Raw genomic sequence first — 21,865 nt, forward strand, 5'->3', positions numbered from 1 at the left:
TTAAATTTTAATTTTGAATAAAATGTATGCATTTAAAGAAATAAATATATCTATTTATTTCATATTGAATTAATATAATTGTTTGTGTATGTAATATATAAACATAAAATAGTGTTACGTCGATAATGTTACTAGCTATTTGGAAAATTTGAATCAAAATCAAAATTTCGTAAACAAAATTACACAAAATCAAATAGAATTACATATAGAACTAAAATTCATGTGTAGTTATTTATGGGTTATTCTAGGCATTGTGTTATAAGAAGCAGATATGATCAGAACCCAGGGGCGAAGCCAGAATAAATATTTAGGGGGGCGGAAAAAATTTTAATTTTTTATAGTTTATATCTTTATAATTTGTAAAGGATTAAATCGAATTTTTATAATTTTAGGGGGCCAAAGTACAATTTTACCTTTACTAATTTAAAATTTTTAAAAAAATTTAAGGGCCAAAAGAGCAAATTTACATTTTAGGGGGGCCGGGGCCCATGCCAGCCCTCCTGGCTTCGCCCCTGTCAGAACAGATAATGAGATTATTCAAAAAAAAAAGAATTAATTGTTCATTAGTTGGTATAGAAATTAGCTAAGAATGATCAAATTGAAAAATATAGACTAAATCTACAACTTTACCCATATGAGGTGTTTGGTTCATGGAACCTTACATTCTCGATGGTAATATAAGGTTCCGAGAATGTAATTACCGTATTTGGATTTCAAACATTCTCATGAGGCAATAATCTCACAATCTCAACAATGCTAACTTTCCAGAATATACAAGTAATCTCAATACCACTTTTTCCTTAGGTAATCTTATATTCTTGGAAAATTCTTAAATTTTTAGACAATTTTAGCTTTTACTTTCATTATTTTAATTGTCGAAACCATTTTTTTTTATTTTTTTTAAAAATGATGGATCGACTTTTTGGAGAGCTAAAATGGAGTCGCCACCAATCTTTTTTGTTTAGGTGTGATCGGATCACCTAGAAATTTGGGTTGTTTTAATAAAACATTTTGGTTTATTAAAACAATGATTTTGGTCTACGAAAATATGAGAAAATAGGCTCGGGAGTCGGTTACGTATGAGGAAGGGTTAGCACCCTCACTACGCCCAAAATTGGTACCAAATTGATTAAATATTGTCCTTATGTCTAAAATTGAAATGTTTTTGAAATGTGGTTTTTTTCTAATAACATTTGAATAACCTGAGTTGGTTACCAAAAATCTTCCTGTTTTGACGTTTGAAAATTTATAATTATAAAATCACAAAAGGATGCTCAACTATTTAGTCCAACGAAAAATCAAAACCCAGCACAGTAGGGCACGATTCCTCGAATTTCCAAACATTGACCATTGCCTTACCTTGGAAAAAACGAGTGAAATTCCAGAGAGATATTCGATCATTTAGGACAAACGAGAGATTGCAGCCCAGCACGATAGGACACTATTCTCAAATCGCCAAATATCGAACATCCTTTGTATTGAAAGGTTTTTAATAAACATGTGTGAAAACCTAAAGGAATATTCGATTGTTTTGAGCAGACGAGGAATTATAACCCAACACGATAGGGCATGATTCCCGAATTGTCAAACGCCAAATATTACATTCGTTTTAAATGATTTTTAGAAGATATGCGTGAAATTTTGAAGGGATATTTGATTATTTTAAGCAAACGAGAAATTGCAACCCAGCACGTTAGGGCACTATTCCGCGAATTGCCAAATATCGAATATCGTCTTTGTTTTAAAGAATTTTTAAAAGGCATGAGTAAAATTTTGAAGGGATATTCGATTATTTTGAGCAAACGCGAAATTGCAACCCAACACGTTAGGGCACTATTCCGCGAATTGCCAAATATCGAGTCTCGTCTTCGTTTTAAAGAATTTTTAATAATAATTATAAACCGGCTTGGAATACACTAATTTAACTTGAATTAGATTTAGAGAATTAGAAATCATAAAGTGATATTTGTAAATCGAAATAAAATAAAAAACGGATAATATACATGAGCATAATAGATGCATTAATATAAAATAAAATAAGAGACGTGAATAACAAAAATTAGCTAACACGAGAAATAATCACAGATCAAATATAATGAAAAGTAAAATAAAAACTTAAGTAAATGATATATACGTAAATAAATAAACAACACGAACAATGATAAAAATAATAATGACAATAATAATAATAATAATAATAATGATAATGCAATGATAATGTAAATATATACAAAAAGAAAATATATAATGTGACAAAATCAATATGAAATTAATTAGTTTAATAATGTGATGATAGCAATAGTGATAATATAATTATAAAGTAAAAATAATAATAATTCATTAATAAGAATAATAATAGTATATTAATAACAATAATAGAAAATAATGACAAGATAGTAATAATAATAATGAACTAAAGAGTACTAATGATGCTAACACTAATATAAATAATAATGAAAACAACAAGAGAAATAATAACAATAACAGAATAAAAATAATGATAATAATAATAGCAATAATAATAAAATTAATAAATAAATATAATTAATCAATTTCAATAATAAAATGGCAAATTAACTAAAAAGGATTAAATTGGATTGAAAACAAAAATTCGGGGCAAATCTGAAATAAAGATAAAGAGGATAGGACCACATCGAACATGCGAATAGTAAGGAGGGACCAAAAGCGCAAAATTATCCAAACTCCTAAATGTAGCACCTGGGCGCGGGCCAAATTGGGACAGTATGCAAATTCCAGGGTAAATTTACAAGAATATAAAATGCGAACTGGGCCAATTTAGAAGCTGGAGCGAAGGAGGGGGACTAAAAGTGCAAATCCTCCATCTAAAGGGACAATGCACATGGCCCAAGCCGCATGCTGACTTTTCCCTTTCCAATGTTGTTTTATTGTGCTATTTAAGATAAAAAAAAACTATTTTAAAATTATTTTTACTTTTGCCACTTTTTTTTAAAAAAAAAAAAATGTAATGCTCTCTAACTCTCCCCATTTCCCCTTTTCTTTTCAGCCGAAAGGCTCATCTCAAGCCCTCAACCACCCTTCAAAATCTGATTGTGACCAACAAAGCAAGACCCTTCGATAGCGAAAACACGATGCAACTCCGGTAAGCCTCTCGTCCTCTCTTATATTTCGTATTTGTGTCGAATGAAAGAAGAAAAATAGAATAAAAAAAAATTGTAACAAGTAATCACCTTAGAAATATTTTTTATTTTATCTTCAAAAATCCATACCGTTTCTCTTGAAAACAAAGGAAAAAGAAAGCCCCTATTTACAAACGGTTCTCCCTAAAATACGATCGATTCTTTTCTCCAAAATCCCCTCAAAATACAATCCCTTCTCCCTCGAAATATCAAAAAATCCCCTCAAAATACAATCCCTTCTCCCTCGAAATATCCGAAAAATCCTCCTTTACAACCGATAGATTTCACTTTTAAAGCCAATGTTTTCCTTGTTCCTTTTGTTTATTATTCCCCATCATTCGCATGCTTCTTCTTGCTCGGTTTTTGTCTCATTGCTGGGTGTGTCGGATGTGGGTGGTCGAGGTGGCATGGCGTGGAGGCAGCGACAAGCGGTGGTAGCATGGGGCGAATGAATCTTGGTGACAAAGGGAGGAGCGGCTGGTTTTTCTTTTTTGTTTCTTGAAAATTAGTTAAGGTTGTGGGCTTTGGGCTTTTAGGGTTTTAATTTTTTGAAATGTAATTGGGTTGGATGGACTATTAATTATTTTTATCTTGGTTTATGGTTTATGGGCCCCGGGCAAAATTTGGGTTCTACAGCTGCCCCTCTTTGCTCATTACTGTGTTAACAAGAATAGAGCAAAGACTATAAAAGGACCAATTTTGCCCGGGCTCACCGAGTCTTGAGTTCTTGATCCTTGATCTTCTTTAAATGGCCTCTTGACAGCTTCAATCTGCTTCACTGCAACTTACGAAGGCGATATTTGCTATCTTTGATCTGCTCTCTATCAATACAGAGACGCCAAATCCGTTATCTTCGATCTGTTCCCTATAAGCATAGGGATGCCAAATCTGCTATTTTTGATCTGCTCTCTACCAACACAGAGACGCCAAATCTGTTTTAATCTACTCTACTGTAACTTTAGAGAGATAAGATCCGTAATTTAGCTTTAATCTATTCCACTGCAACTTCAGGGAAATAAGATTTGCTATCATCAGTCTGCTCCTCTACAACTTCAGGGAGATAAGACTTGTAACTTCGACCTACTCTACTGCAACTTCAGAGAGATAATATCTGTAATTTGATCTTCTTCCGTTGAAACTTCAAGGAGATCTGCTGTGGCTTTTAACCTATTCCACTGCAACTTTAGGGAGATGAGGTTTGTGGCTTTAATATGTTCTTCTACAATTGTAGCTTGACCTGCTCCATTGTAACTTCAAGGAGATAAGATCCGTTGTCTTCAGTCTGCTCCACTGTAATTTCAGGGAGATAAAACTAGTGATTTTCAGCCTATTACCCTATTGCTTATAGGGTTAAGGCTTGGTGGCTTGAATCTGCTTCACTGCAACTTCAGGAAGGCAAGATTTGTAATTTTCAGCCTATTACCCTACTGCTTAAGGGATTAAGGCTTGGTGGCTTGAATCTGCTTCACTGTAACTTCAGGAAGGCAAGATTTACCGTCTTCAATCTGTTCCACTGCAACTTCAGGGAGACAAGATCTGTTTTGATCTGCTCTACTGCAACTTCAGAGAGATAAGATTTGTAATTTAGCTTCAATCCGTTCCACTTCAACTTCAGGGAAATAAGATTTGCTATTTTTAGTCTGTTCCACTGTAACTTTAGAGAGATAAGACTTGTAACTTCGACCTGCTCTACTGCAACTTCAGAGAGATAAGATCTGTAATTTTAGCTTTAATCTGTTCCACTGCAACTTCAGGGAAATAAGATTTGCTATCTTCAGTCTACTCTACTGCAACTTCAGGGAGATAAGACTTGTAACTTCGACCTGCTCTATTGCAACTTCAGAGAGATAAGATCTGTAATTTAGCTTTAATCTGTTCCACTGCAACTTTAGGGAAATAAGATTTGCTATCTTCAATCTGCTCCACTGCAACTTCAGGGAGATAAGACTTGTAATTTCAACCTGCCCCGCAGCAACTTTAGGGAGATAAGGTTTGTTTGGATCTGCTCTACTGCAACTTCAAAGAGATAAGATCTGTGATTTTCAATCTACTCCACTGAAACTTCAAGGAGATCTGCTGTGGCTTTTAGCCGCTCCAACGCCATTTCAGGAAGAAGAGGTTCGCTGAAACTTCAAGGAGATCTACTATGGCTTTTAGCCGCTCCAACGCTATTTCAGGAAGAAAAGATCCTCTGAAACTTCAAGGAGATCTGCTGTGGCTTTTAGCCGCTCCAATGCCATTTCAGGGAAAAAGAAATTTGTAATTTCCAGCCTGTTACCCTACTACTTAGGGGTTTAAGGCCCATCATCTTCGATCTATTTCCCAACTGCTTAAGGGGTTAAGATCTGTAAATTCAGCCTGTTACCCTACTGCTTAGGGGTTTAAGGCCTATCACCTTCGATTTGTTTCCCTACTGCTTAGGGGTTTAAAATCTGTAAATTCAACCTGTTACCCTACTGCTTAGGGGTTTAAGGTCCATCGCCTTCGATCTATTTCCCTACTGCTTAGGGGGTTAAGATCTGTAAATTTAGCCTGTTACCCTACTGCTTAAGGGTTTAAGGCCTATCACCTTCGATCTGTTTCCCTACTGCTTAGAGGTTTAAGGTCCATTGCCTTCGATCTGTTTCCCTACTGCTTAGGGGGTTAAGATCTGTAAATTTAGCCTGTTACCCTACTGCTTAGGGAGATAAGGCTTGTGAATTCAACCTGTTACCCTACTGCTTAGGGGTTTAAGGTGCAGAATTGACTTGTTACCCTACCGCTTAGGGGTTAAAGCCCATCATCTTTGATCTGTTTTCCTCTCGCTTAGGGGGTTAAGATCTTCATCTTTGATCTGTTTCCCTACTGCTTAGGGAGATAAGATCTGCAATTCGGTCTGTTACCCTACTGATTAGGGGTTTAAGACCCTTCGTCTTCAATCTGTTTCCCTACTGCTTAGGGGGTTAAGATCTGTAAATTTTTAGCCTGTTACCCTACTGCTTAGGGGTTTAAGGCTTGTGAATTCACTGATTCTAGGGACATCACCTGTAGAATCAGTTCCATGTATCTATGCTTATGTCAAATGATTAGGATGCTATGATCGAAATGAATCAAATGCTCCTAACTAAATGTGATGTTTTATGTCAACTAATTAGGATGTTATGAAATGAATCAAATGCTCCTAACTAGATGTGTTATTATATGAATGTAGAAATGTCATGAGCCCCTTTTTTTTTAAAAAAGGCTTAAGGTATCATCGTGCGTTGTTCATTAGGACATTATCGCTGACGTATTATGCTGGCATCTTGTTCGGTTGGTATTCTTGACAGAAGAGTCAAAGAAATAATCACATTTTGCTCAGCAAGCTTGCCCCACTGTAACTTCAGAGTCTCTTCCACCGTACCTTTTGGGACATAAAGTTTGTGCCTCCTACTACAATTTCGGAGGAATAACATTTGGTTTCTTCCATCCATTCCGCTGTAACTCAAAGGCATAGGATTTGTATCATCTTCAATCAGTTTGATCTGTTACACTATTCCCTGGGTGTAATGACCAGATGTATATGAATGCAAAGTATCATTTCTTTTCTCAAGAATGACCCTCTTTTACACTTAGGTTGACATTACTCGTCATTTGTCGAGGTTATATCACTTACAAAATGTCTTGTCTTTTGGTTCAACCAATAAAGAGTCCAAAGGGATAATATTTCCAACCCTTAGGCTTGGTGAGTTCTAAACAATAGTCCTGTTTCAGGTTCTTGTATTATTTAGAAACTTCCAGAGTAATATGCAAAACTTCTTTTGTGAAAGTGTTATTGGTCCATTAATCGTTATTTCAATACAAAATGCTTGAAAAATATCAAAACGATGGACAAGAAGGAAATTGATTGGGAGCATAGCTCGAAATGAATAAATTAATCAAAGATTGCAAATGCAATAAGAAGGAAATTAACTCAAAATGAATAAGTTAATTAATAATAGCGATGCAATAAGAAGAAAATTTATTCGGACATATCTTGAAAAAAATCAAAGATAACAAATTCAAGATGGGCAAAATGGAAGCTAGATGCCCCAGATATCGCAGCTTGAGCTTCTCTGTACCAACTTCGAGGACCTTCGAGCTCAATATGTGCTTAGGGGATCCGGAGTACTTTGTCGATGCCCCAAGATGTAGCATACTTCTTCATTGTTAATTCAGGCATGGCAAGACTGCCCCACTTTGATCCAAATTTGAGCCGCCCTTTTCGGGTTTTCAACTCAAATCCCCTTTGGTCTCAAGGCGCCATTTGCTGGCTTTCGCCTTGGCCTCTCCTTTTTTTCTTTTTTTTTTTTTTTTTTTTTGGGAAAATTTTTGATGAACTTGAATTCATGAGATTAGGCAGGTTCTTGCCATCCATCTCAGTTAAAATTAACGCTTCTCGAGAAAAGGCCTTCTCTGCCACATAAGGTCCCTCCCAATTCGGTATCCATTTTCCTCTGAAATCCTAGGATCTTTTTTTAACACTAGGTCTCCCTCGTGCAATTCTCTGGTATGAACCTTCTTGTTATAAGTTTGCATCATTCATTTTTGGTACATTAGACCACAACAGATAGTTTCAACCACTTCAAATTCAACTGGTCCTATCGGAATTGGATCCATTCTGCCTTATCCAACTTCAGCTCTAATAAGACTTGAAGAAAAGAAATATTGTCTTCAAAACTGTTTTATCCCATAGACTAATGAAATATGTTGCCCTGGCAAAGGTCTTGGCCAACGTTCGATGAGCATAGAGGGTAAATGATGACTTCTTACGCTAATCTTTACAAGTCTTAGTTATCTTTCTATGATCCCCTCTTTTTCTTTTTTCTTTTTTTCTTTTTCTTTTCTCTCTTTTTTTTGGATTGAATGATTGGCATATAAAACGACTCTTACCCTCTTGGCAAGGTAATTGATGCCTGCTGGAAGCTTTCGACTAGATTAGCCCAATAACCTCCATGCCCTACATAGAGCAAATTGAAAGAATGAAGGGACACATGAATTTTCTCTCCATACATTTGGCATTTACGGCATACTGATGCAACCTCTTTCTATGATGGACCAGCAGAACCCAAATCCCGTGATTAGCCTGGCCATCGTAAAACCATTAGCATATGTCATTCAAAACCCTACAACATCCTCGTATCTTAGTAGCCAGGCGTATCTTGATACGATCGTGCAAAAAATCTTTAAATTCTTGGAAGTGACTCAATGACGTCTTGCTTTGCCTTTGTGGTGATGCAGACTCCGACGTTTTGCCTCTTTCTCTTGTCCTAGGCTTACTGTCCACTGACTTTTTGTAAGAGAAGATCTGTTTTCATCTTACTCTACCATCTTTAACAAATCAAGGAGTAGTCTACATCTCTGTCATCTTCAAAGTGCTGAGATCCCTTTGGGCCCATATTTCACTCCAAAGAAGACTCGGAGTCAGTGACAGAGTTACTCACATCATTGATATCTGGGGACCCGCTGAAGGCAGGTTCCAAAGAATAAATGATTCCAAGGATGATTATTTGTATGGTATGATCATGAATGAAGTATACATAAATATTTGAAAGAAAGTCTAAAGAACAAATGAATCTAATAACAATTATTTGTACAGTATGAAATGAAATCAAAGAATATTTGCTAAAAAAGATGCATTTTATTGAAATAAAGACTTAGGACACAAGCCTATTTCACAAAAGGAGTTTAATTGCTTCTAGGCTTAAAGCAACAAGCGTGTTTTGAATATTACTCTAGATTAGCTCTAAAAATAAATGAATCTCTTCCACAGTCCCATTGTTCAAAACACTTCCAGGTAATGCAAGGGTTTGGAAACTTTCATTCCCTGATTTCTTCTTCGGATAAGTCATTCAGATTCCCTAATATTCTTTCTAAGCTCTGTTCAAGGCATTGCAACTCTCTTAGCCCCACTTTCAAATCGTATTTACTGCATTGTCAGAGCGATTTGGTTCTGAGGAATCGTCAAACTTTACAACTCCCATTTCAATGAACCTTTCGACCAACCTTTTAAATGTAGTGCAGTTTTCGATTGAGTGTCCTGCTATGCCCGCATGGTACTCGCATTAAGCATTCTCATTATACCATTTTGGGAACGAAGGTTGCACAGGTTCTGAGTAGAACAGAGACACCACATGTACATCAAAGAGATTCTGATACAACTCCTTGTATGACATCGGGATGGGTGTAAACTGGAGCCTTTCTGTATTTGGCCTCGAGTTGGATTCTTGCCTCGGCTGGCCTATGTTGACCAATTTGGGGTACCCTTTGCTCATATTATTCACTTCATTTTCGTTTCTATTTGGGGTTGACCTTTTGGCGTTTTCTCTTGCATCTATCTTCCCGCTTCTGATTGCATTTTCGATCATCTCGCCGGACATTACTATATCTGAGAAGCTCATGGTAGCATTTCCCAACATATGGGTAATGAATGGGGCTTTCAGGGTGTTGACGAAAAGCATCGTAGTTTCTTTCTCTAGAAGAGATGGTTGGACTTGAGTCGCTACCTCTCTCCATCTTTGGGCATATTGCCTGAAGTTCTCACCTTGCTTCTTTTCCATATTCTGTAATGTAATTCTGTCGGGTGTCATGTCTCTCACGTGGCCATATTGTTTCATGAAGGCTTGAGCCAAGTCCTTCCATGAACCAATTTGGGCACGGCTGAGCTGGTTATACCACTTGGCCGCAGATCCGATCAGACTGCCCTAGAAACAGTGGATCAACAGCTGATCATTGTTAACATACCCTGTCATCCTTCGACAGAACATCGTAATATGAGTTTCAGGGCAGCTCGTCCCGTTATATTTTTCGAACTCCGGAGTTTTAAATTTTGGCGGGAGCACCAGATCTGGGACCAAGCTTAAGTCCTTAGCATCAATCCTGCCACAGTAATCAGCAGCTTCCATTGCTTTGAATTTTTCCTCAAGCCATTTGCACTGATTATCGAGTTGTTTTGCCATGTCTACTTTTCCTTCTGCCATGTCCTTAAGGTCCGGGACAAATGGATTAGCTGGATTATCCCCGGGATTAGAGCCTGATCCTATAGGAATGTTTATTGGTGTCGAGGCATTGGCCTGGTATTGCTGGGGCTTAATAGTGACGGATACCGTTCGTGGATGCACCTCCGATCGTGGTTGGGTGTTTATCGGAGCAAAGCCTGGAGGATAGATAGGGTCTTCATTATCGTTCCCCATGGTGCTCTTCCCTTTTTCGCGTTCTCTAGCCAGCAACTGCACCAACTGGCCTATCAGATTATTTTGGGATTCTTCCATTTTTTCCTTCATATCTTGTTGTATCTTAGCCAGTTGCTCTTGCATCTATGCTTGTAATTGCTCTTGCATTTCCCTTTGCATTTGTTCTATTCTCTCTAATCTCTAATCCATTGCTTTGGTTTTACGGCGGGTATAGTGGCTGTGTTCGGTTGCTTGATTCTCGTTGGTTTCCAGATTAACTGAAATAATTTTGTTTAATCAGGGTTCTTTAGTGAAAGTTTAATGCAAATGTTGCAATGTAATGCAAATGTATGGAATGAATGCAAAAGAAAGGAAGATGTTGATCTTGAATTCAATTCCATTAGAATAACTTTTCTAGAAAACATATTTCTTTACATGAAAATAGATTACATATGCGGTATTGCCCTTCATATCCCAAGTAAACGCTGATCTTTTCTTCATGGTCGAATCTTGTAAATTCTCTAAAAGATGCCTTTACTAGTTCCTTGCTGCTTAATCTGAGCCTCGATCTCTTGCTCACTTATCTCCATGATACTCATCAAAAGTGCCGGCTCTTGAATAATCTTCGTTGGCAATTAAATCAAGTCATGTATTCCTTCGTGGACTTCCGGCTTTCTCTCGTCATGCCTTTGTTGGCTTGAATCTCTGGCAATTACATCATGTATTCCTCCGTGAACTACCAGCTTTCTCTCATCGTGTTTACTTGGACTATATTCAGGCGATCGCACTATAATCTACTTTATCAAGAAATTCGTTTCCTTATGACAAACTATTCTATTTAGGAATTGAATTTCGAATCAACACATTCTTTTCTTTGATGTAATGTAATGCAAATGCATGAACGCTAAAAAAAATGAAGGCATTGATTCTAAATTTAATTTCATTAGAACAACTTTTCTAGAAAGCAAATTCTTTTACATAAAACGGACTACATATACGGTTTTTCTCTTGTATTCCAAGTGAAGACACCTATCTTCCTCTTCATATCCAGATCTTGTGGTCGAGTCTGACGAATTCTCCAAGAGATGTCTATATTAACTCCTTTTTTGCTCGATCCAGGCTGCGACTCGTTGCTCACTTATTACTGTGATACTTGTCAGCTCCTTTAAGAAGGTCAAGATGTGACGGCTCTCGAATAATCTTTGTCAGTTTCTGTCTTCAGGCAATGAAGCGAAGTATTATATTTCTTCACGGGCTATCAGTCTTCTTTCATGTGTTCACTTGGATCATATTTAGACAACCGTATTATAATCCACTTTATCAAAAAATTCGTTTTCTTATGACAAACTGTTCTATTTAGCAATCAAATATGAATCAACACCTCCTTCCTAGGATGATGTAATGTAATGCAATTATAAACAAAACAAAAATAAAACACGTTAGTGCAGGATAAATAAATAACAAATAAAGCAATTCGGGTGACCACTAGGGGTTCAGAGTGGCTCTACCTAGGGTGGGCTCCTAGGTCTCTCTATATGTGGTTTGGTTCTAGAGTAAGGGTCCCTGAACCAGCAGATTCCTCGATCCTCACCCATTATAGGCTCATACAGACCGAGTTCAGTTCAGGGGAATACATTTCCTTATGCCCATGCGGAGGTGATAACCTCACGAAGACATAAGTACAGATGTATTCCGGAAGCGATCCCCTAGCCCATGCGGAGGTGAAAACCTCACGAAAGCATAGTTTCTCACTCCCACTTAAAAGGTGTGACCACAACGGTCATGCAATGCAATGCAAAAGTATTCTATAGGACTTGAACCAGAACAGTAAAAGGATCATCTATTAAAAACCAAATTTTAAATTTTCGACAAAAGGACAGTAAATAATCAATTTTGCGGCTTGACTCTCTTATTGTCCCCAGTGGAGTCGCCAAGCTGTCGAAACCATTTTTTTTTATTTTTTTTAAAAATGATGGATCGACTTTTTGGAGAGCTAAAATGGAGTCGCCACCAATCTTTTTTGTTTAGGTGTGATCGGATCACCTAGAAATTTGGGTTGTTTTAATAAAACATTTTGGTTTATTAAAACAATGATTTTGGTCTACGAAAATATGAGAAAATAGGCTCGGGAGTCGGTTACGTATGAGGAAGGGTTAGCACCCTTACTACGCCCAAAATTGGTACCAAATTGATTAAATATTGTCCTTATGTCTAAAATTGAAATGTTTTTGAAATGTGGTTTTTTTCTAATAACATTTGAATAACCTGAGTTGGTTACCAAAAATCTTCCTGTTTTGACGTTTGAAAATTTATAATTATAAAATCACAAAAGGATGCTCAACTATTTAGTCCAACGAAAAATCAAAACCCAGCACAGTAGGGCACGATTCCTCGAATTTCCAAACATTGACCATTGCCTTACCTTGGAAAAAACGAGTGAAATTCCAGAGAGATATTCGATCATTTAGGACAAACGAGAGATTGCAGCCCAGCACGATAGGACACTATTCTCAAATCGCCAAATATCGAACATCCTTTGTATTGAAAGGTTTTTAATAAACATGTGTGAAAACCTAAAGGAATATTCGATTGTTTTGAGCAGACGAGAATTATAACCCAACACGATAGGGCATGATTCCCGAATTGTCAAACGCCAAATATTACATTCGTTTTAAATGATTTTTAGAAGATATCGTGAAATTTTGAAGGGATATTTGATTATTTTAAGCAAACGAGAAATTGTAACCCAAAGACGTTAGGGCACTATTCCATAATTGCCAAATATCGAATATCGTCTTTGTTTTAAAGAATTTTTAAAAGGCATGAGTAAAATTTTGAAGGGATATTCGATTATTTTGAGCAAACGCGAAATTGCAACCCAACACGTTAGGGCACTATTCCGCGAATTGCCAAATATCGAGTCTCGTCTTCGTTTTAAAGAATTTTTAATAATAATTATAAACCGGCTTGGAATACACTAATTTAACTTGAATTAGATTTAGAGAATTAGAAATCATAAAGTGATATTTGTAAATCGAAATAAAATAAAAAAACGGGATAATATACATGAGCATAATAGATGCATTAATATAAAATAAAATAAGAGACGAGAATAACAAAAATTAGCTAACACGAGAAATAATCACAGATCAAATATAATGAAAAGTAAAATAAAAACTTAAGTAAATGATATATACGTAAATAAATAAACAACACGAACAATGATAAAAAATAATAATGACAATAATAATAATAATAATAATAATAATAATGATAATGCAATGATAATGTAAATATATACAAAAGAAAATATATAATGTGACAAAATCAATATGAAATTAATTAGTTTAATAATGTGATGATAGCAATAGTGATAATATAATTATAAAGTAAAAATAATAGTAATTCATTAATAAGAATAATAATAGTATATTAATAACAATAATAGAAAATAATGACAAGATAGTAATAATAATAATGAACTAAAGAGTACTAATGATGCTAACACTAATATAAATAATAATGAAAACAACAAGAGAAATAATAACAATAACAGAATAAAAATAATGATAATAATAATAATAGCAATAATAATAAAATTAGTAAATAAATATAATTAATCAATTTCAATAATAAAATGGCAAATTAACTAAAAAGGATTAAATTGGATTGAAAACAAAAATTCGGGGCAAATCTGAAATAAAGATAAAGAGGATAGGACCACATCGAACATGCGAATAGTAAGGAGGGACCAAAAGCGCAAAATTATCCAAACTCCTAAATGTAGCACCTGGGCGCGGGCCAAATTGGGACAGTATGCAAATTCCAGGGTAAATTTACAAGAACATAAAATGCGAACTGGGCCAATTTAGAAGCTGGAGCGAAGGAGGGGGACTAAAAGTGCAAATCCTCCATCTAAAGGGACAATGCACATGGCCTAAGCCGCATGCTGACTTTCCCCTTTCCAATGTTGTTTTATTGTGCTATTTAAGATAAAAAAAACTGTTTTAAAATTATTTTTACTTTTGCCACTTTTTTTTAAAAAAAAAAAAAATGTAATGCTCTCTAACTCTCCCCATTTCCCCTTTTCTTTTCAGCCGAAAGGCTCATCTCAAGCCCTCAACCACCCTTCAAAATCTGATTGTGACCAACAAAGCAAGACCCTTCGACAGCGAAAACACGATGCAACTCCGGTAAGCCTCTCGTCCTCTCTTATATTTCGTATTTGTGTCGAATGAAAGAAGAAAAATAGAATAAAAAAAAAATTGTAACAAGTAATCACTTTAGAAATATTTTTTTATTTTATCTTCAAAAATCCATACCCGTTTCTCTTGAAAACAAAGGAAAAAATAAAGCCCCCTATTTACAAACGGTTCTCCCCTAAAATACGATCGATTCTTTTCTCCAAAAATCCCCCTCAAAATACAATCCCTTCTCCCCTCGAAATATCAAAAAAAATCCCCCTCAAAATACAATCCCTTCTCCCCTCGAAATATCCAGAAAAATCCTCCCTTTACAACTGATAGATTTCAGCTTTTAAAGCCAATGTTTTCCTTGTTCCTTTTGTTTATTATTCCCCCCATCATTCGCATGCTTCTTCTTGCCTGGTTTTTGTCTCTGTTGCAGGTGTGTCAGATGTGGGTGGTCGAGGTGGCATGCGCGTGGAGGCAGCAAACAGTGGTAGCATGGGGCGACTGAATCTTGGTGACAAAGGGAGGAGCGGCTGGTTTTTTCTTTTTTGTTTGCTGAAAATTAGTTAAGGTTGTGGGCTTTGGGCTTTTAGGGTTTTAATTTTTTTGGGCTGTAATTGGGTTGAATGGACTATTAATTATTTTTATCTTGGTTTATGGTTTATGGGCCCCGGGCAAAATTTGGGTTCTACATTAATTAATTTCTACCTTTTTATGTAAATAATATACAAATCCAATAAAAAAAAGAACAACATCATTTTACCAACATGCAAGTTAATTATTATAATTATGAGTTATAAATTTGTTTAACATTATATATTTATAAATTGTAATAAAAATAAGTAAAATATTTAATAATGTGCTAAGTAATCTTACATTCCAATAATTCTATTATCAAAAGTAATTTTACTTTTTTGAATCAAATACACTCATAGTACAAGATTAATAGTGGAATTTAACCAAACGGATTAAACTGCTACCATTTGGGTTAAGATTAAAATTGACCAATTTGAAATATATAAAGCCTAAATTCATAATTTACACCTAATATAAGGATTAATGTTGGGGATAAACCCGTGTAAGCAATGAATAAAAAAAATTGAAAAATAAAACACACAAATCTTATGTGGAAAAACCCCTCCGAAAAGGATAAGAAACCACGGGTAAAGATAATTTCACTAAATTGGCAAAAGCGAAGAGTTCAAATATGAAGATAAAAATTAAACTTCGAACCCGAAAATAAGAACTCTCAAAACTTAAATACAAAATCTTTGAAAGCTTGTAAAAAATAATACTTAAATGTGTTATGGGTTAATCTTTCTAAGGTAGAAAAGTGCCTATTTATAGTCAAAATTCGTAGGCCAAATAATCTTGAAATAATCTACACTACAAATAATTAGAATTTGACTTGAAGAAGAAAATTAAGAAAATTATATGACACGTCGCCACGTTGTTTCTGCTTCTCTCCTATTTCATTGTAACGACATTACCCTCTATTTGTGTCTTAATTTCACTAGAATGCGAGACATACTCCACAACTAATACTAGAATTCGACCTTTTGAATATAAAAATAATTGCAAAATCAATTAAAGTAATCATCGAATCATCATATTATTGTCCTTTAGTGTATTAATCAACATCTGGCGTTCAAATCCCATATTATGAAATTTTTTATTGCTTTTAAGTGCTTTTTAATTTTTATTTATCTTATTTCAGTATCAGATTACAACTGAAAACCACTCAAATTCATATGAAAATGATGCATAAATACAAAGGGATCATTGCATGTGCTCACTAACATGGTAGGGACCCTTAGTTTGTATTCAAATCTTTTCTTTTTTATCACAAATCTTTAAGCTTTACTTCCTGTTTAACACATGAAGAAAATTTGGTCAAATTGTGCTATTAGTATCTCTACTATATATAAGTTTTGATATATTCTAATTTGGTCAATTTTTGTCATATAATTTTTAAATTTTGAAATTTTAGTTCCGAACCAAATGATAATAGTTAAATTCGTTAGGTCGAATTTTATTATTGGTCTAGTAAATTATGGATTTAGTCATTGTTCTCCAATTTGATCATTTTTAGTTAATATGCTTTTCGAACTTTAAGATTCCAATCTTAACTCAGACAATAACTATTAAATCCGTTAAGTAAAAAAATGTGGTTTTTCTGAGTATTATGTGGAAATAGCAAGTTGGCGTAACATTAGATATGTGATAATAAGTTTGTTGCATAGTATTTTGAAAATAATAGATTTTAACTTACGAGCCAACCTTACTGGTCAACCTTACGAGCCAATGACATATGTAAAGTTAACATCTGCAAGCTCAAGACCTCGTGAGCGCACATCACATGAACAAAATACATTCTACTCATGCATAACATTTATCTATTATCCAAACATGATAGCTCATACCTACAAGAGCATGACATAATTAGGTGAGCTCCAAGGAGTACGAAACCAATGCAGGGACAACATATGACATTTTGAGAATGACCAAAAGTACCCTCTTATAAACTCCACAAAGATCGAAATAGAACAACATATCTCTCTCCTCTCAGTAATCTTAGTTATCTCTTTTTGTTCTCTCAAACTCCAAACTTCTCAAAAAATTCAAATTTCGATTACCTTCAATGACCTACGACTCTCCACCCACCAAATTATCACAAACCTTTATAATCCCAACATTATATCAACAATAAACTAAAAGTAATCAAATTAAAATATAGAAACCGAATCTACAATTTACGCGCATAATATAAAATTAATACCAAATTTTAACATTTTAATTAATTAAATCATTAAAAAACTACAAAATCTCACTATCTAAACAAAAAATCCTCACGTTTGCCAATGATTTAATTAATAATTAATGAGAGAAAATAATTAATATTGTAGACTGATTAATAAATTAATTTTATTAAAGTTACATTAATGATGTATTATTTAATTATTTGTTATAATTGCCGACAAATTATACTTTAAGTCACCATCCATATAACTATGGACGGATCCTCAATTTTATACTAAAAATTTGTTGGCATGTGAACAAAATATATCAAATTATAAAATAATATTTTATAAAGTAATGGTTGTAATTTTATACTATTATAGCTATTTAATTATATTATCAATCGTGTTCTAATTGTGCTAATAAAGTCGGGTGTAATGGTAAGGCATATTACATTTTTAAAGGGACAATGTAGGTTCGAATTTTAGAGAAATATTGTTAAAAATAACTATTACGAGTATTATATATAGATCGTAAAATAGACATGAAAACACCAAATAAAACATAAAATTGAGGTCTTGGGACTTTGTTGTATCAATTTATTGTGTTCTGTTTTTAGTTAATTATAATTAATTGAATATATATTATTTGTGATATGTATCGTGATTATATTTGGACTTTCCTTAAAAAAATGAAGTGAAGGGTTTTGAGGTTCAAATAAAATTATAAAATTTTAAGGATTAAAAAATCATTTTAAATTGAATTTTAAGATCAAAAATGTAATTTTTCTATTAGACGAAGAGTTAAAAAAGCTTACATTTTATACTTAATTGCTAAGAAAGGTTAAATTCGAGATAGTCAGTACTATATCGGTAGACACATCGATTTTGTTTTTGTACCGGTATGTGTCATTGTCTGTGTACCGTCTCAATATTTTTAAATGTTTTTCATACAAATATCTCTCGGTTACAAACATATATATGTGCAAATATAAATCTACTAAGTTGAATAACTTAATTAAACGAATTATAGTTTATTATTAATTATAATTTTAAAATAATTATTTTGAGGAGAGGTCAAACTTTCTCTAAAGAAATATTTTCAATGTATTTGTTCGTTTAAGAGTTGACAAAACCCCTTAAGTTAACGATACTTCAAGGATTTCTCCTAAGTGAGTTCGATTTTCTTTCAACAAGTTGAAAATTAAAAATTAAAAATAATTAAAATTTTGCATTGATAAAAATTGTTACTACTCAAAATTGATTGAAATGCATCAAAATTTTAATTAAAAGATAAGATTGAATAATACATTTCTACGGACTCGAGCTCGATATCGAAACGACACCGACTATCATAGGGGAAGATAAATGCATGTGCAGATGGGGTCGTAAGGCGTAGCGGCTTGTGTTCTCGCGGTCTTTCACCGAAAACATTTGCATGTGCATTAACTTTGATCCTTGTAAAATTATCTTAAAAATATATTTGAGTGGCCCTTCTTTTGCTTTTCAACGTGAGGATTACTTGGGTAAATGTACTTGGTAGGTCACTTAATTATAGAAATAGATCAAATTAGTCCTTCTATTATTAAAAAAATCAAATAAAATATTAAAAAATACCATCTACTATTTAATAGAGTTATGTTTTAAAAGTTTTTTTTATGACTCTGCAAATAAAATCCGGGGCAAAGTCAAAAAAAAATTATGAGGGAACGAAGTTAATTTGTATATTTTACGAGCTAAAATAAAATTTTACTATTTTAATAGTTTATATCTTTTTTATTTTTGTAAAGGACTAAATCAAAATTGTATTATTTTAGGGGTAAATTATAAATTTACCATATACTAACTTAAATTTTATAATTTAGGGTCAAAAATAAGATTTCTCATTTTAGGGGATCGGGGACCTTGCCAACCCCCTAGAATTGTTCCTGGATGAATATTTGTCTGTTCCAATTTAGCTTTATTTGATCCTTTTTCAATAGTATATGAATTAAAGTGATACATTAAAGGACTAATTCGATCTAATCCATATAATAGAGGGACTACATAAATACTTTCACCAAATTGTTTCTCACTTGTTGCTTGTTCTAAGTCAACATCCCACCGCTCCCCTAAACACATACAGTTTCTATATAAACCCCTTTTCTCCCATCCCTATGTCACAACCCCATCAAAGCATTAAACACACCACCACACACCCTTTACAATGGCGCCAAAATCACCATTTTCTACTACTTCTCTTATCCTCTTCATCCTCAACTTTTACCTGAGAACCACCATTGGTGACTATGGTGGAGGATGGCAAGGTGGTCACGCCACCTTCTACGGCGGTGGTGATGCATCCGGCACAATGGGTAAGTTTCAAATGTTCCACATAAAATTTAAGTTGGTAAAACTACTATGAAGGTCCTTTTAATAGTAACTGGTTCTTCAATGAAACTGGTCATTGTACCTCAAAATGAGGTACACCCGACATATCAGGTATAGCTGGCTGGTTAGTTCATTAATCAGTAGAAATGGATAAAAGTTTTAACAAAAAATAAAGTTTGCTGCAATCTAACTCTTCTTATTCTTACAGTGAACTAAGAGTGTTTAATGCTATTATTTTTTCAGGAGGTGCTTGTGGATATGGTAACTTATATAGCCAAGGGTTTGGGACCAACACAGCAGCACTTAGCACTGCATTGTTCAACAATGGGTTGAGCTGTGGTTCTTGTTATGAAATGAGGTGTGATGGTGACCCAAAATGGTGCTTGCCTGCTACCATTATGGTCACTGCCACCAATTTTTGTCCCCCTAATTTTGCTTTGTCCAATGATAATGGTGGGTGGTGCAACCCTCCATTGCAACACTTTGATTTGGCCGAGCCTGCTTTCTTGCAAATAGCTCAATACCGTGCTGGGATTGTACCCGTTTCATTCAGGAGGTAAAAAATAATGGTCAAATTCTATTTTCAGTCCCTTAAATTAACTCTGAGATTTAGTCTTTAGTCTTTACACTAAAAAGAAGTTAAAATTGGTCTAATTACATCCCAGTCCTTGTACTTTTCAGACTTTCGAAATTTAGTCCATCTCCTTTTAATTTTAGGAATTCAATCGCTCTACTTATTAGAAAAGCCAAATTTAACAAAAAATTATTAACAGTGTTATCAATTGGACTTTAATTTTTAAATCAAACAAGTAAAGAAACTAAATTCCTTGAAATAAGAATAGAGGACTAAGTTTCAAAAGTTTGGAAAGTACAGGGACTTAAAAGGCATATTCAAACCTTACTTCTCAATATAATGAGATTTGAAAGTGAACATAGTTTTTATTATTTTAATTTTACTTTAAAACAGAGTCCCATGTATAAAGAAAGGAGGAGTCCGATTCACAATCAACGGCCACTCATACTTCAACTTGGTCCTAATCACTAACGTTGGCGGCGCCGGAGATGTCCACTCGGTGTCGATCAAGGGCTCGAAAACTGGGTGGCAAGCAATGTCAAGGAACTGGGGCCAGAACTGGCAGAGCAACACCTACCTCAACGGCCAAACCTTGTCTTTCCAAGTCACCACAAGCGATGGCAAGACTCTAACCAGCTACAACGTCGTGCCAGCGAACTGGCAGTTCGGACAAACATTCGAAGGTGGTCAGTTTTAGAGGTTCAGCCATTGTTAAGGTTAAAAGAGAAGCTTAGTATTGTTGCTGAGGTGGCTTATTGGCACCCGCTTAAGGCCTTCATGTATTTTTTTTTTACATTATTGAAGGATTGTGTGAGATATAAGTAAAGAGGGGATAGTCCATTGTTTTTGGGTTTTGTTTAATTTTGTAGCCATTAAAGACTATGAATTAAAGATTGCTTTACTTAATTCCAAAGTAACTTTATAGTTTAATAGTTTAGTTTATAGATCCCAAATTGGATCTCTAATTTACCAATGAAATAATTTAAACTATCCCAATGTTAATATTAAATGCAAGAGCGAAATTAGAAATTCTTTTTAAATGTCAAAATTCATTTCAAAGTTAAAGTGTAATTTCATCGCATTAATTCGTAACTTTATAAATCTTGGAGGGTTTGAAGGGCAAAATTCAATACCAAAATTTCACCATATATAAACTCATACCAATTTTGGGGGCCAAAGAGTAAATTTACCCTAAACTCTTTGTGAGAATTATGAATTATGCTATCCCATGCATAAGTCATATACTCAATTAAGCCCAATAGCTTAGTACATTGAGATGTTTTTATCATTGACATATCAAAATATATGAGTAAATACATATGTAGTCATGTTTGCCACGCCAACAAGTCTCGACTTTGTTTCGATGAACTTGGCATAGGTCAATGGGTTTGCCGAAAAATTTTCACCGGCACTTATCTAACTGACGGTAAAAGAACTAATAATTTAGCAGCATTCTGCCTCACACATCAAAGGTTGAGACACACCAATCTTCCTAACAATTTACCAAATACTATTTTTTTTTAACTATATTATTAATCACCCAATTATATATATATTTATCACCAAATTACGAAAAGTTATAAAAATAGACACCCGATTAGTAAATTTCTTTTTTTGTCACTCAATTTTCAATTGTCTTTTTTGATCACCCAACGATCTTGGATTT

At 34.3% G+C, this 21,865-nt stretch overlaps 1 protein-coding gene and 1 long non-coding RNA gene across 2 annotated transcripts; both read left to right on the forward strand.

Annotated features, from left to right (window-relative positions):
- Positions 1 to 14,193: 14,193 nt before the first annotated feature.
- On the forward strand, positions 14,194 to 15,283 carry LOC108461784 (uncharacterized). The gene is made up of 2 exons (XR_001867857.2): positions 14,194 to 14,520; positions 14,954 to 15,283. It is a non-coding gene; the product is annotated as an uncharacterized LOC108461784 (long non-coding RNA).
- A 4,106-nt stretch (positions 15,284 to 19,389) lies between these two features.
- LOC108461719 (expansin-A8-like) lies at positions 19,390 to 21,105 on the forward strand. The gene is made up of 3 exons (XM_017761642.2): positions 19,390 to 19,609; positions 19,869 to 20,181; positions 20,593 to 21,105. The coding sequence occupies exons 1-3, from the start codon at positions 19,462 to 19,464 to the stop codon at positions 20,894 to 20,896; spliced, it is 765 nt and encodes a 254-aa protein (XP_017617131.1). The 5' UTR covers positions 19,390 to 19,461; the 3' UTR covers positions 20,897 to 21,105.
- The last annotated feature ends 760 nt before the right edge of the window (positions 21,106 to 21,865 follow it).

Source organism: Gossypium arboreum, chromosome 13 (assembly GCF_025698485.1).
Source record: "Gossypium arboreum isolate Shixiya-1 chromosome 13, ASM2569848v2, whole genome shotgun sequence".
Lineage (NCBI taxonomy): Eukaryota > Viridiplantae > Streptophyta > Magnoliopsida > Malvales > Malvaceae > Gossypium > Gossypium arboreum.